At 41.5% G+C, this 15317-nt stretch overlaps 1 protein-coding gene across 4 annotated transcripts in view; it reads left to right on the forward strand.

Moving 5' to 3' along the window:
* The window catches only part of LOC121568648 (prominin-1-A), a 33692-nt gene extending 18485 nt beyond the window's left edge, over positions 1-15207 (forward strand). For 3 of the 4 annotated variants that reach the window (XM_041879065.2, XM_041879071.2, XM_041879057.2), the window contains 20 exons: positions 2697-2817; positions 3684-3747; positions 5369-5458; positions 5692-5888; positions 7587-7652; positions 7937-8000; positions 8221-8377; positions 8466-8618; positions 8725-8848; positions 8950-9038; positions 10750-10834; positions 11071-11214; positions 11372-11440; positions 13109-13201; positions 13407-13460; positions 13597-13677; positions 13864-13932; positions 14140-14229; positions 14331-14443; positions 14800-15207. In XM_041879065.2, the coding sequence (XP_041734999.1) occupies positions 2697-2817; positions 3684-3747; positions 5369-5458; positions 5692-5888; positions 7587-7652; positions 7937-8000; positions 8221-8377; positions 8466-8618; positions 8725-8848; positions 8950-9038; positions 10750-10834; positions 11071-11214; positions 11372-11440; positions 13109-13201; positions 13407-13460; positions 13597-13677; positions 13864-13932; positions 14140-14229; positions 14331-14443; positions 14800-14851 (1975 nt within the window). In that variant the 3' untranslated portion in view covers positions 14852-15207. Of the gene's footprint in view, positions 1-2696; positions 2818-3683; positions 3748-5368; positions 5459-5691; positions 5889-7586; positions 7653-7936; positions 8001-8220; positions 8378-8465; positions 8619-8724; positions 8849-8949; positions 9039-10749; positions 10835-11070; positions 11215-11371; positions 11441-13108; positions 13202-13406; positions 13461-13596; positions 13678-13863; positions 13933-14139; positions 14230-14330; positions 14448-14799 lie in introns of those variants that run through there. The other variant, XM_045221176.1, reaches the window with a different exon arrangement.
* The last annotated feature ends 110 nt before the right edge of the window (positions 15208-15317 follow it).

Consider the following 15317-nt stretch of genomic DNA (forward strand, 5'->3'; position numbering starts at 1 on the left):
TCTGTACTCCAGCATTTTAGATTTGAGAGAATATTTCATGTAAGGCAGGGTATTTTTGAGGGTATTTTCATACGTATCTGTTTTACCTTTTAAAAATGAAATCACTTTATGTATCTAGACCCCCCCCATTTGAATAAATCATAAGTATTTTGACAAATTCACTTATTGTGTATTAAAGTAGGGTACATTTTAGTATTTGGTCCCATATTCTTTGCACACAATGACTAAACCAAGCTTATGACTCTACAAACTTATTGGATGCATTTGTGGTTTGTTTTGGTTGTGTTTTCGATGTTTTGTGTGCAATTTTGGAGTCACTTCTATTGTAAGTAAGAATAGAAGGTTAATGTGTTCTACATTTGAGAATATTGATGAGTGAGAAGGTTACAGAGGAACAAAGATCATACCCTCCAAAAATCCAAACCTCCCATGTTATTGGTGAGAGGTTAGCATGTTTGTTGTAGCCTCTGTAGGTTTCTCACTCATTCATGTTTTTTCTTAATTATGGCATTATCAGGATTAATTTACAAAAATCTCATCCACTCACTTAGAAAGAAAATGATTCCAGTCATCATTCACCATTCGGTTACTACTGGGCAAAACATAACTCAAAACAAACTGCAAATGCATTCAATGAGTTTGTAGAGTCACAAGTTTGATGTAGTTATTGCGTGCAAGGAATATGGGACCAAATACAAAACTTTTGACTACTTTAATACCCTATAAGTGAATTTGTCCAAATATATATGACTTCTTCACATGGGAGGACTAGATACATGAAGTACATTCATTTATAAATGGCAAAACAGATACAGTGGGGGAAAAAAGTATTTAGTCAGCCACCAATTGTGCAAGTTCTCCCACTTAAAAAGACGAGAGAGGCCTGTAATTTTCATCATAGGTACTCGTCAACTATGACAGACAAAATGAGAAAAAAAATCCTGAAAATCACATTGTAGGATTTTTTATGAATTTATTTGCAAATTATGGTGGAAAATAAGTATTTGGTCAATAACAAAAGTTTCTCAATACTTTGTTATATACCCTTTGTTGGCAATGACACAGGTCAAACGTTTTCTGTAAGTCTTCACAAGGTTTTCACACACTGTTGCTGGTATTTTGGCCCATTCCTCCATGCAGATCTCCTCTAGAGCAGTGATGTTTTGGGGCTGTCGCTGGGCAACACGGACTTTCAACTCCCTCCAAATATTTTCTATGGGGTTGAGATCTGGAGACAGGCTAGGCCACTCCAGGACCTTGAAATGCTTCTTACGAAGCCACTCCTTCGTTGCCCGGGCGGTGTGTTTGGGATCATTGTCATGCTGAAAGACCCAGCCACGTTTCATCTTCAATGCCCTTGCTGATGGAAGGAGGTTTTCACTCAAAATCTCACGATACATGGCCCCATTCATTCTTTCCTTTACACGGATCAGTCGTCCTGGTCCCTTTGCAGAAAAACAGCCCCAAAGCATGATGTTTCCACCCCCATGCTTCACAGTAGGTATGGTATTCTTTGGATGCAACTCAGCATTCTTTGTCCTCCAAACACGACGAGTTGAGTTTTTACCAAAATGTTATATTTTGGTTTCATCTGACCATATGACATTCTCCCAATCCTCTTCTGGATCATCCAAATGCACTCTAGCAAACTTCAGACGGGCCTGGACATGTACTGGCTTAAGCAGGGGGACACGTCTGGCACTGCAGGATTTGAGTCCCTGGCGGCGTAGTGTGTTACTGATGGTAGGCTTTGTTACTTTGGTCCCAGCTCTCTGCAGGTCATTCATTAGGTCCCCCCGTGTGGTTCTGGGATTTTTGCTCACCGTTCTTGTGATCATTTTGACCCCACGGGATGAGATCTTGCGTGGAGCCCCAGATCGAGGGAGATTATCAGTGGTCTTGTATGTCTTCCATTTCCTAATAATTTCTCCCACAGTTGATTTCTTCAAACCAAGCTGCTTACCTATTGCAGATTCAGTCTTCCCAGCCTGGTGCAGGTCTACAATTTTGTTTCTGGTGTCCTTTGACAGCTCTTTGGTCTTGGCCATAGTGGAGTTTGGAGTGTGACTGTTTGAGGTTGTAGACAGCTGTCTTTTATACTGATAACAAGTTCAAACAGGTGCCATTAATACAGGTAACGAGTGGAGGACAGAGGAGCCTCTTAAAGAAGAAGTTACAGGTCTGTGAGAGCCAGAAATCTTGCTTGTTTGTAGGTGACCAAATACTTATTTTCCACCATAATTTGCAAATAAATTCATTACAAATCCTACAATGTTATTTTCTGGGAGAAAAAAATTCTCAATTTGTCTGTCATAGTTGACGTGTACCTATGATGAAAATTACAGGCCTCTCTCATCTTTTTAAGTGGGAGAACTTGCACAATTGGTGGCTGACTAAATACTTTTTTCCCCCACTGTATGTATGAAAATACCCACAAATAAAAGGTACATACTGTACTGTTGCTTAATATTAAACATTTGATCTGAAATCCAAAATGCTGGAGTATAGAGCCAAATAATTTTTTTTTTGCTTCACTGTCCAAATACATATGGAGGGGAGTGTATTTGGATATGAAGTGAAACAAACTAACTTTTCTGTGCATGCGTGTATTTGTGTGCGTGCATTCGTGTGTGTGTGTGTGTGTGTGTGTGTGTGTGTGTGTGTGTGTGTGTGTGTGTGTGTGTGTGTGTGTGTAGTGCAGGAAACATCTGCATGTTCTTCAGTAACCAGTTACTGAAAGTGAGTGTCAAGGACAGCTCTGTAGAACTCAGCAATACACTGGACAACCTCCAAACCTACCTCACCGCTGTCCCACAGGTAAGTGTTTGTGTGTGAGAGAACTTTCCTATTATTTCCAGAAGGGAAAACCAAAATAATGAATGAAGTAGAACTAAGACCAGTTTAGTTTAGTTTTTTTGTTTATAACACGTTAGATATAGCTGAAAGTAGCAGCTGTATATGTTTGAATGGGTACACACATTTAGTAAACATATTCCATATTCTCTGCTGTTAAGTATCCTGTAATAAATTACTTGGATGGCTTGTCACTTATCTTCTGTTGACACACAACCACCTATAGATCAGTTACTGACCTAAAGCTTCTATTCACAGTTAGTACATAAACCACCCCACCTACCATCAATTTCCTCCTAGAGAGCAGCTACACACACACAAACACACACACACACACACACACACACACACATACACCATTAGTCTCCCATTCACCTTAATCATTAACTGGCTGTCCAGCCTGCACTGTGAACACATTTATCTGATACAACAGAGGGAGAGGGGACAGTGGGAATGAGGGAGGTAGAAAGCAGGAGAAGGGTGATGAAGGCAGGGAGGATAGAGAGGCAAAGGGGGATACCTAGTCAGTTATACAACTGAATGCATTCAATTGAAATGTGTCTTCCGCATTTAACCCAACCCCTCTGAATCTGAGAGACTCAGAGAAAGGGAGAGAGGGTGAGACGGTGGTGAGGGAGAGAAAGGGGGAGAGAGGGATAAGGTAATGGTCGGGCAGGGTTGTGTGGTAAATCACTTTGGCTTTCGGTAGTGGCTTTGATGTTTCGGTGCATAGTTTCAGTATTTGTGTTTAAATGTGTTTGAGGGAGTCTTGCAAGTTTATATGTCGTCTCTCCTTTATCTAAGTGTGTTTGTCTCCTGTCTCTCATCAGCAAATTGACAGTGTGCTGATGGAGAGCAATAAGACAGTGGATGAGGTTACCAGAAACCTCAATGGTGAGTACCTGAGCTTATAGATCAGGGTTCCCAAAAAGGTGGCCCGCGGTTGATTTTATTTGGCCCCCTCAAGTTTTCTGTGCAAAAAAAACAGCTGCAAGTGATTTTAAATTTGGAAATCTGTTCCGAAGTAATCCCAAGGATAATAGAGAGACGTGATCGTATACAAATGTAAGGTTTGAAATGATTATGTTTAGTCAAATATTATATCTGTTTGGGCTTATTGCAGTCAATTTGCAGTCTACAAATTATTTTGTATTTATGTTCCGGCCACCCGACCATACGCTCAAGAAAATATTGTCCCGCTGCTGAATCTAGTTGATGATCCCAGTTCTAGATAGTCACATAATGCGTGCAAAAGTTCTGCAAAGTACAAATGCACTGAAACAATTATGTCAATTGTTGTTCTGACTCAGAAGAGACTGCCATCCACCATTTGAGAAACACTGGTCAACAATTACATACAGTTGAAGTTTACATACACTTAGGTTGGAGACATTAAAACTTGTTTTTCAACCACTCCACCAATTTCTTGTTAATAAACTATAGTTTTGGCAAGTCGGTTAGGACATCTACTTTGTGCAAGTCATTTTTCCAACAATTGTTTACAGACAGATTTTTTCACTTATAATTCACTGTATCACAATTCCAGTGGGTCTGAAGTTTACATACACTATGTTGACTGTGCCTTTAAACAGCTTGGAAAATTCCAGAAAATGATGGCATGGCTTTAGAAGCTTCTGCACATGGGGACAAAGATCTTACTTTTTGGAGAAATGTCCTCTGGTCTGATGAAACAAAAATAGAATTGTTTGGCCATAATGACCATCGTTATGTTTGGAGGAAAAAGGGGAAGGCTTGCAAGCCGAAGAACACCATCCCAACCGTGAAGCACGGGGGTGGCAGCATCATGCTGTGGGGGTGCTTTGCTGCAGGAGGGACTGGTGCACTTCACAAAATAGATGGCATCCTGAGGAAGGAAAATTATTATATTGAAGCAACATCTCAAGACATCAGTCAGAAAGTTAAAGCTTGGTTGCAAATGGGTCTTCCAAATGGACAATGACCCCAAGCATACTTCCAAAGTTGTGGCAAAATGGCTTAAGGACAACAAAGTCAAGGTATTGGAGTGGCCATCACAAAGCTCTGACCTCAATCCTATAGAACATTTGTGGGCAGAACTGAAAAAGCGTGTGTGAGCAAGGAGGCCTACAAACCTGACTCAGTTACACCAGCTCTGTCAGGAGGAATGGGCCAAAATTCACCCAACTTATTGTGGGAAGCTTGTGGAAGGCTACCCGAAACGTTTGACCCAAGTTAAACAATTTAAAGGCAATGCTACCAAATACTAATTGAGTGTATGTAAACTTCTGACCCACAGGGAATGTGATGAAATAAATAAAAGCTGAAATAAAAGCTGAAATAAATCATTCTCTCTACTATTATTCTGACATTTCACATTCTTAAAATAAAGTGGTGATCCTAACAGACAGGGAATTTTTACTAGGATTAAATGTCAGGAATTGTGAAAAACTGAGTTTAAATGTTTTTGGCTAAGGTGTATGTAAACTTCCGACTTCAACTGTACATCTCTACCTTCTCTCTCTTGTCTCTCCCCCAGACATGGGTCCTCTGCTGGGCAGAGAGATCCAGAGACGTCTAGAGGGCCCCCTGAATCCTGCCCTGAAGTCTGTCAGAGATATGGCCAAAGGTACAACTCCATCCTGTGTGTGTGTGTTCATGTGTGTGGTCGTGTGTATTCCTCTTCTGATATGATAATCTGTGTGTTTGTGTGCGTGTGGTGTTTGTTTGTTTGTGTGTGTTTATTCCTCTTCTGAAATAGTTTCATTTTAATTCTCTACATGAATGGTTTAATAAAGAGCTTTCAAAAGTCAAAAGTCTTCTGACATTTTAATCTGTGTGTATGTTGTATCTGTATCGTAGTGATGAACCGTACCAGTGTACTGCTGGTGGGGTTGAACTCTACTCTAACCCAGCTCCAGTCTGATGTGACTGTGGTCCAGGCTAATGTTACCTCTGTCAGAGACCGCATCAACAGCACATTGAGAAACCCTGACTGTGCTGGGTGTTCTGCCTATCAGTCAGAGCTACAGAAACTAACATTTGACACAACTATCACTGTGAGTACAACCTTGTCTTGCGGTACCACTCTTTTCTCTCTCCTCTCCACTCTTTTCTCTCTCCTCTCCACTCTTTTCTCTCTCCTCTCCTCTCTTTTCTCTCTCCTCTCTTTTCTCTCTCCTCTCCTCTCTTTTCTCTCTCCTCCTCTCTTTTTTCTCTCCACTCTTTTCTCTCTCCTCTCCTCTCTTTTCTCTCTCCTCTCCTCTCTTTTCTCTCTCCTATCCTCTCTTTTTTCTCTCCACTCTTTTATCTCTCCTCTCCTCTCTTTTCTCTCTCCTCTCTTTTCTCTCTCCTCTCCTCTCTTTTCTCTCTCCTCTCCTCTCTTTTCTCTCTCCTCTCTTTTCTCTCTCCTCTCTTTTCTCTCTCCTCTCCACTCTTTTCTCTCTCCTCTCCTCTCTTTTCTCTCTCCTCTCCACTCTTTTCTCTCTCCTCTCCACTCTTTTCTCTCTCCTCTCTTTTCTCTCTGCTCTCCTCTCTTTTCTCTCTCCTCTCCTCTCTTTTCTCTCTCCTCTCCTCTCTTTTCTCTCTCCTCTCCTCTCTTTTCTCTCTCCTCTCCACTCTTTTCTCTCTCCTCTCCTCTCTTTTCTCTCTCCTCTCTTTTCTCTCTCCTCTCTTTTCTCTCTTCTCTCCTCTCTTTTCTCTCTCCTCTCCACTCTTTTCTCTCTCCTCTCCTCTCTTTTCTCTCTCCTCTCCACTCTTTTCTCTCTCCTCTCCACTCTTTTCTCTCTCCTCTCCTCTCTTTTCTCTCTCCTCTCCACTCTTTTCTCTTTCCTCCCTTTTTTCTTCCCTCCTTCTCCCTTCTCATCTTTCCATCAATTCCATGGAAGCTCTGATAACCCAGTTATTATCTCCCTGTACGCACTGGTGTGTCTTTTGATCTTACTCTGGTTTGTTCTCGATAAATAACGTTTCAGTCCTTTTGTTAAACACAATTGAGCTAAAACACCTGGCTTTCTCGTGTGTTCATGATACAGTGTGTGTGTGTGTGTGTGTGTGTGTGGTTGTGGACAGTGTGTGTGGTCGTGTGATTTTGTATGGTGGTGGACGGTGCATGCTGGCCTTCCACATAACTAAATGAGTTATGTGGAAATGGCTCACGCTGTTGTCTTATGATGTCAGGTTTCAGAGTGTTCCTCCTCCTCCCACTCTACTGTTGCTGACGCACACTGAGTCTGTTTGTGGGTTAACTCTCTCCCCTCCTCTCCCCCCCACCCCCCTTTCTCAAACAAGCTAACACAAATAGAGGCTTGGGTTTCAGGAAAATTACAGTTCATAATGCACACACACACACAGACAGACACACACACACACAGACACACACACAGTATCAGAAACACAAGATAAGTTCCTTATTGAGAACAAACCAGTAGGACGGAGAACAAACAGGTAAAGAAAGGACCATGGATAAGAGACCATGGTGTATGTTACTGTAATATGATTGTGGAAAATTGTGTCATTTGTAATCATACCAATGTTGTTTTTAAAATTCAGTTTATTATATTATCACTGTTCTACTTTTATAGCAAGCATGAGGCAGGCAATATATGCCATAGTAAAAACGTGAATTTGTCATCTGAGTGGATAGTTGTGGTTTTGCTGCCCCCTGCTGCCAAAGCATAAGAATGACACTTACTGCAGAGAAGTCATTGAAGAGCATAAGCTGTTTGTAACCTAAAGTGTGTGCGTATGTTCCATAGATCCCCAGTCTGAATGAGCTGCAGTTGGCTGTTAATTTCATCACAAAGGCTGATCTCAACTCGAAGGTAAACGTGAATCTAAAAGACATAAAGAGGGACAAACGGACAAGCCAGCTGCATAAAAAAAAGAAACAGCTCTGTCTGCACTAAATAGACCCCCACCCCCCTCCGAAATGGATTAGTGAAGTGTAACTGACATGCCACAGCATGGTGCTGTTTGTGAGGGAGGAATTGAGATCCATGCTTGTTACAACATTTTTCATCCATTGACTTCTATGCATCATTTATGCCGGGTACTCCTTGGAGTCTGAAGTAGTTACTGAGGACGTTTCTGACTGTGTGTGTTTCAGGGAGAAGACTTCTTTGCCAGTATTCCCCAGAGAGTGACCAACGACACCAGGGACATTGTACAGAGTGAGTATTTACCTTCAAGGTCACTACTAACTGTTATAGGACTAGGACTAGTTCAGTTAAACTACTAGCTGTTATAGGTCATTATTATTCACAGCGACATTAACAAGAGTCTGATGTCTACTAGCCTTATAGCCACATCTTATGCTTTAACCTAAATGCCTTTGAAACTGACCTTGGATCAGTGTCTAGAGGTATATTCATCCCTTTCCTTCTCCTTCAGATGTGAAGCAACAGCTTGACGACATCAAGAGACAGATCTCTTTGGTGAAGGGAGACATCCCTGTCTCTTCCCTCAGCATGATCTCAGACACACTGGGAGAGGCTCAGAGATACATCGACATGTACTCACCCGAGGCAGAGAAGGTAGAGATGATCAGGTAATGAACACACACACATAGGCACGCACACACACTGACAGGGCTGAACAGAAAAGGTAATCATCCCTCTGTGTTTTTGTTTCTCTAGTTGGGGTGTGGGTATTATCCTGAGCTGTGTAGTTCTCCTGGTCGTAGTGTGTAACCTCCTGGGTCTGTTTTTGGGTCCGGTGGGACTGAGCCCTCAAGCCGACCCGAAAGAACGATCCGGCACCGCCGACTGTGGAGGAACCTTCCTAATGGCGTAAGTACTGTGTCTGTGCCTGTCTGTGTGGGTGGGTGGGTATGAGGATGGGCAGAAGTGACATTTGGTAAAATAATTATCTCAACGTATTTGCCTGTGTGTGTAGGGGTGCAGGGCTAAGTTTCCTGTTTTCCTGGCTCTTCATGCTGGTGGTGTTACTACTGTTTATAGTGGGAGGGAATGTCTACACACTGGTCTGCCAGCCCTGGCGCAGTGGACAGCTACTACAGGTAAGAACACACACTCACGCATACACACACACACTCTCATACATGCACACTTAATTAATTGACTCACTGATTGATTGATTGTGTGTCTCCCCCCTCCACAGTTTGTTGACACTCCGGGCATGATACCTGGCTTCGATTTAAGAGAGATACTGGGCCTGAAGAGCAACCTGACTCTTACTGAAGTATACAAGTATGTAGAAACATTATAAAGGGTTATGTAAATTAAAGATCTGCTTTCTGGTTTTCTAAATGATTATTATAAGTCACTCTGGATAAGAGTGTCTGCTAAATGTAACTTTGTTTTTGTTCTGCTATTATGCAATGTAAGGATTAATGGTGCGCAGGTCAGCTGTTTGTTCACCGGCACCCGCCCGCATCTGCAACCACCTGACTATATGTGATAAAGTGAAAATCTGAGGCCCGCACCCGACCCTAATCCGATAATATAGAAATTGCGCTGTAGGCTACAGTCAGAGATAGCAGACTTTTTTTTTTACCCGGGTTCAGGATTTTTTTTGCCTGATTTATAGATGTTTCTGCTTATAATTTCCGACATTTTGGTAGGCTATTTGTTAGTCAACTTGTCTATCAGTGGAGGCTGCTGAGGGGAGGACGGCTCATAATAATGGCTGGAATGGAATCAATGGAATGGTATCAAACAAACACGTGTTTGATACCATTCCATTCACTCCATTCCGGACATTATTATTAGCTGTCCTCCCCTCCACTCAGCAGCCTCCACTGTTGTCTATAATTAGATACCTGCAGCTTCTCTTCTGTCATTATATGTTGCCCCAGAAGACTAAATAAACCCTTGCTCACCAGAATAATGTCATAAATCGATAGAATGAATGCTTCTTTGCTGAGCAAAGACGTTTAGGGACCGGGTAGAAAATGCAATAACTCAACAAAAAAAACTGCAACAATTTTCTGTGCAAAATTTCCAAAGGACATCAACTTGACCGGCTGTGAAAACGACCCAATATGTTTCTGATAAGATTTCAGTTCGGCTTGGATGCATATTTTATGTGGTTGAAATACTATCAGCTTTGATGACGCTGATAAAGATAGCACCTCTACAGACGGTAGGTATCTAACTGCACATTCGCATTCTCTCAGGATGCTGAAAGAAAGAAATCATATTTTTCCACTCCAATTTTGCCTGCATTTGGTGTATCATTTTCTGCAAGAAATGCTTAATTCTGCAGGAGTTTATATTAAGGATATATGAGAGGTTACAGACCTACAGTCGGTGTCCAGAATTCAGTTTCCATTTAACCCATCTGAACAGTAGGCTACAGTTCCCTTATGTGCCATCGGCCTATTTGAAGTCCCCGTCTTGTGGCTGTCGAATTTGTATAGCGCCTCACACTCATCACACATCTATCTATCTGCTATCGTTCCCTTTTACCACTTCACCAAATCTTTCCCAAACATTAGTTATCTGGCACTACCTTCTCTTTATTTTCAACTCTCCATTTTGCATTTCACAGCTTTTCTCGTATTGAATTAAACTCGGACATTTTCCTTTTTTGCCTCCGTGGATCGACTTGAACATTAACCTTTTCTGCCCATTTCCAAAAGCATTTGGTGGTTGCGTGTAGGCTATTTGGCACGCGTACAGTTAGGTCCTAAAGCTTAGGCTTATGCACTAATGCCAGATAACCTTAAATAAAGAAAGGAAAACCTCAATGTAGCCTATAGATATAAATTGCACAAGATGAATGATACATTTATGGATATTTAAGGTATTATTTTATCTTTATTTAACCCGCCCGCCACCCAGCCGCCCTTCATCCACACAATATTTCATGACCCTAAACCCGCCGCATCACGGATATAGCTGCGGGTTATGAGTTAACTTCCGCATCACTAGTAAGGATGTATTGTTGTGTTTGTAGTGAATGTGAACAGAACAGGCCTCTATGGACAACCCTCCACCTGTATGAGCTCATAGACCTCAATAGTCTACTCAACGTGTCCAAAGTAAGACTGTCACACTATGGTTTCTACTCTATCACATATGGTTTTTACTTTTTCTATCACCATACACTGTCTACTGATGATTACTGGGCATCACTTTATATGGGTGGTTAATTACCAAAATCAAGTCATGTTTCCACTTCCTAAGTGGTGTAAAGTCCATATTTCAAACCATCTGCTATACTAGGACAATGTTTCCGCTACTCCTTCTAATTATGTGTCCACCTCTCCCCTCCCAGTACAAAGAAGAGATTCAGCAACACTTTGACAGTAATGAGATCAAACTGCCTACCATCACCCTGCTCACCCCTGAGATGTGCAAAAAGATAAACAGCTTCTCTGACATGGCCCATGATGTTGACTTAAGCTCTATCACACAGCAGGTACAAAGTGTGTGTATGTGTGTACATGTGCGCGTGCATGTCTGTGTGACCTTTGGTCTCTAATAGTTTGTAACATGTTCAATTGGAGTGTATATTAGGACAGCATGCAGCGTCACATCATTATATATTATCATAACTGTTTCTATACCTGTTTCAGATCAACAGTATTTCCAGCATTAATCTGACAGAAACAGCAGGCATGTTAGACCAACTTGCTACTGTTCAAGTGAGTAATAAAACATGTAACATTGTTACAAACATATTCCCTCCCTCTGAGCACTCTCAGGCTCTTCCATCAATGATACAATGTGAACATCAGTGTGTGCACTGGTCATATACAGTACCAGTCAAAAGTTTGGACACACCTACTCATTCAAGGGTTTTTCTTTATTTTTTACTATTCTTTACATTGTAGAATAATAGTGAAGACATCAAAACTATGAAATAACACATATGGAGTGTTAAACAAATCAAATATATTTGAGATTTGAGATTCTTCAAATAGCCACCCTTTGCCTTGATGACAGATTTGCACACACTTGGCATTCTCTCAACCAGCTTCATGAGGTAGTCACCTGGAATGCATTTCAAATAACAGGTGTGCCTTCTTAAAAGTTAATTTGTGGAATTTCTTTCCATCTTAATGTGTTTTAGCCAAATAGTTGTGTTGTGACAAGGTAGGGGGAGGGGTGGGGGTATACAGAGGATAGCCCTATTTGGTAAAATACCAAGTCCATATTATGGCAAGAACAGCTCAAATAAGAAAGAAACAACAGTCCATCATTACTTTAAGACATGAAGGTCAGTCAATACGGAAAATGTCAAGTGCAGTCGCAAAAACCATCAAGCGCTATGATGAAACTGGCTCTCATGAGGACCGCCACAGGAATGGAAGTCCCAGAGTTACCGCTGCTGCAGAGGATAAGTTCATTAGAGTTACAAGACTCAGAAATTGCAGCCCAAATAAATGCTTCACAGAGTTCAAGTCACAGACACATCTCAACATCAACTGTTCAGAGGGGACTGTGTGAATCAGGCCTTCATGGTCGAATTGCTGCAAAGAAACCACTACTAAAGGACACCAATAATAAGAAGAGACCTGCTTGGGCCAAGAAACACGAGCAATGGACATTAGACCGGTGGAAATTTGTCCTTTGGTCTGGAGTCCAAATTGGAGATTTTTGGTTCCAACCGCTTTGTCTTTGTGAGACGCATTGTGGGTGAATGGATGATCTCTGCATGTGTAGTTCCCACCGTAAAGCATGGAGGAGGAGGTGTCTGTGATTTATTTAGAATTCAAGGCACACTTAACCAGCATGGCTACCACATCATTCTGCAGCGAAACGCCATCCCATCTGGTTTGGGCTTAGTGGGACTATAATTTGTTTTTCAACAGAACAATGACCCAACACACCTCCAGGCTGTGTAAGGGCTATTTCACCAAGAAGGAGAGAGATGGAGTGCTGCATCAGATGACCTGGCCTCCACAATCCCCCGACCTCAACCCAATTGAGATGGTTTGGGATGAGTCGGATGGCAGAGTGAAGGAAAAGCAGCCAACAAGTGCTCAGTATATGTGGGAACTCCTTCAAGACTGTTGGAAAAGCATTACAGGTGAAGCTGGTTGAAAGAATGCCAAGAGTGTGCAAAGCTGTCAAGGCAAAGGGTGGCAATTTGAAGAATCTCAAATCTATTTGATTTGTTTAACACTTTCTTGGTTACTACATGATTCCATATGTGTTATTTCATAGTTTTGATGTCTTCTCTATTATTCTGCATGTAGAAAATAGTAAAAATAAAGAAAAACCCTTGAATGAGTAGGTGTGTCCAAACTTTTGACTGGTACTGTAGATGTTTGTATAAAGACAGTAATGTGATGCATGTCTCTCAACAGATTGATACAGGTATCCAATCACAGCTGACACAGGAGGCTGGAGGCCTGAGAGGGATCCAGTCAGACATTGTCAGAATCATCATCCCACAACTGGTACGTCTGACTGGCCTGGTGCTGCCTGTTTCTGCTCTGGACAACTTCAGCAAATGTCACATATGTGTGTTTGTACTAAATATACAGCTATCTGAATGTCTGGATTATCTATGACTATTTTATAAATCCTTAAGAGGTCATTATCCAGAGCAGAGTCATATATGTTGTAAATAGATATATTATCTGTCAGTCTTTTGTGTTTCAGACTCAGTTGAACTCCACCATAGGTGCCCTTAGTGTCATAGTATCAGAGATCAATGTAAGTATACTGCAGAATGTTCTGAAAGCATGAGCTGCAAGTGTTCTTTCATTAAACAATGTAAATATGTAGCTATGCAATGCATGCTCATCTCTCTCTCTTTCTCTTTCTCCCTCCCTCCCTCTTTCAACTTTAGGGCACAGTAGGAGAGGTGTTAAATAAAGTGGGAACAGCTCAAGACTTCCTCAACACCAACACTACACAGATAGTCAAGGCAGTGAGTAACCATGCACATTTGCACGCATGCACACACACAAGCATATCTAGTCACAAAATAAATACTTATATAGGGAATTCCACCTGATTTTTTTTGCTGCAAGGCTCCACTGACTCATGACTTCTGAGTCAATAGAGAATGTATGGAATTTACACTTGTTTTTCTTTCTTTCTTTCTTTTTCTCAGGAGAGTAGGAAGTTCCTAGACTGTCAGATGGGGTACTTCATGGCATATGCTGACTGGGCTAACCTCACAGTGGGTTCACTAAGCGTTCTACTACTACTGTATCACTGCATTGTTGTACCTTGTGTGTGTGTGGTTTAATTTTAGGTTCCTATGTTTGTGTGTGTGTGTAGTTTAGCCTCAGCCTTATGTGTAAGAATGTGTGGTTGAGGTTGATGTAAAATGGCTTTATAAAATACATTTGACGAAATTTGATTGTGTGAGTTTGTGGGTATGTAGATCACTCAACAGATTGGTCTCTGTGGCCCAGTGGCAAAAGCTGTGGACTCAGCTGAGGTTATAGTCTGCTCAAATATGATGGAGTCTCTGGTGAGAAAACGATTTCATGCACGCACCCACACACAGAAAATGATACACTACGTTAATGTAATATTGTTTATTAACCTACACGTGTCTGTGTGTGTGTCCAGAATGCGTTCTGCTTCAGTCTGGGCTGGTGTATGATCTTCCTGGTCCCCAGCATCATCTTCTCCATCAAACTGGCCAAGTTCTACAGGAGGATGAAGCACAGCGATGTCTACGAGTGAGTAGCAAACATATTTACACATATACATCAGATGATTGTACTTAGGTACTGGGCGGGAAATACTCATTCAGAAATGAGACCAGGGCCCGTATATATATACACAAAAGCATCTCAGAGTACGAGTGCTGATCTAGGATCAGGTCCCCCTCCCCCCTGTCCATAATCATCTTATCTTATTATTCATTATGATCTAAAAGGCTAAATGGATCCTATGTTAGCACTCCTACTCTGAGACTTTTTGTGAATACGGGCCCAGGACACTATGACTCTGATTGAAACGTTATTGCAATAAAGGTGGTATGGGAACAATATACAGTCTCTCTTTTTGTCTCGTCTCATCTCTTTCCCCACAGAAACCACATAGCCATGAACATCCGAGACCGAGCCCGAGTCAAACCCTACTGAGCTGGGGGAAAGAGAGGACTGGCCAGGGGTGTTACTGCTCTCAGGGACTACAACCAGGACTCTGCCATCCCGCCCTGACAGAGGGACATGAATGGGTCTAACCCACCTGAATAATGATATGATATATTTGAAATACAGTATCAAATAGGTTAGGTACAAGTCTTATTTTTATTTTTTTCTAATGAATGATATTGATTGAAATATTTGATTCTGCAATTATTCAATTTTGTACCAGACAATGAGTAGGATGTTTGTATATGTGTTACAAAGCACTTTAGTAGGTCTGTTGATATAGGAAAAACATTTGACATGCATTGTGCAAACTACTGTGATTAAAGATTTGCTACTGATAGAGACGACTGTGTGTGTTAGCCAATTCTTTCTCAAATATATTACTGATATAGTACCTTGTAGTATAGTTGTTTCTGATAGGATAGCACTATCAGCAGTGGCCAATAGAAACGTG

The sequence above is a fragment of the Coregonus clupeaformis genome, chromosome 1 (genome assembly GCF_020615455.1).
Source record: "Coregonus clupeaformis isolate EN_2021a chromosome 1, ASM2061545v1, whole genome shotgun sequence".
Lineage (NCBI taxonomy): Eukaryota > Metazoa > Chordata > Actinopteri > Salmoniformes > Salmonidae > Coregonus > Coregonus clupeaformis.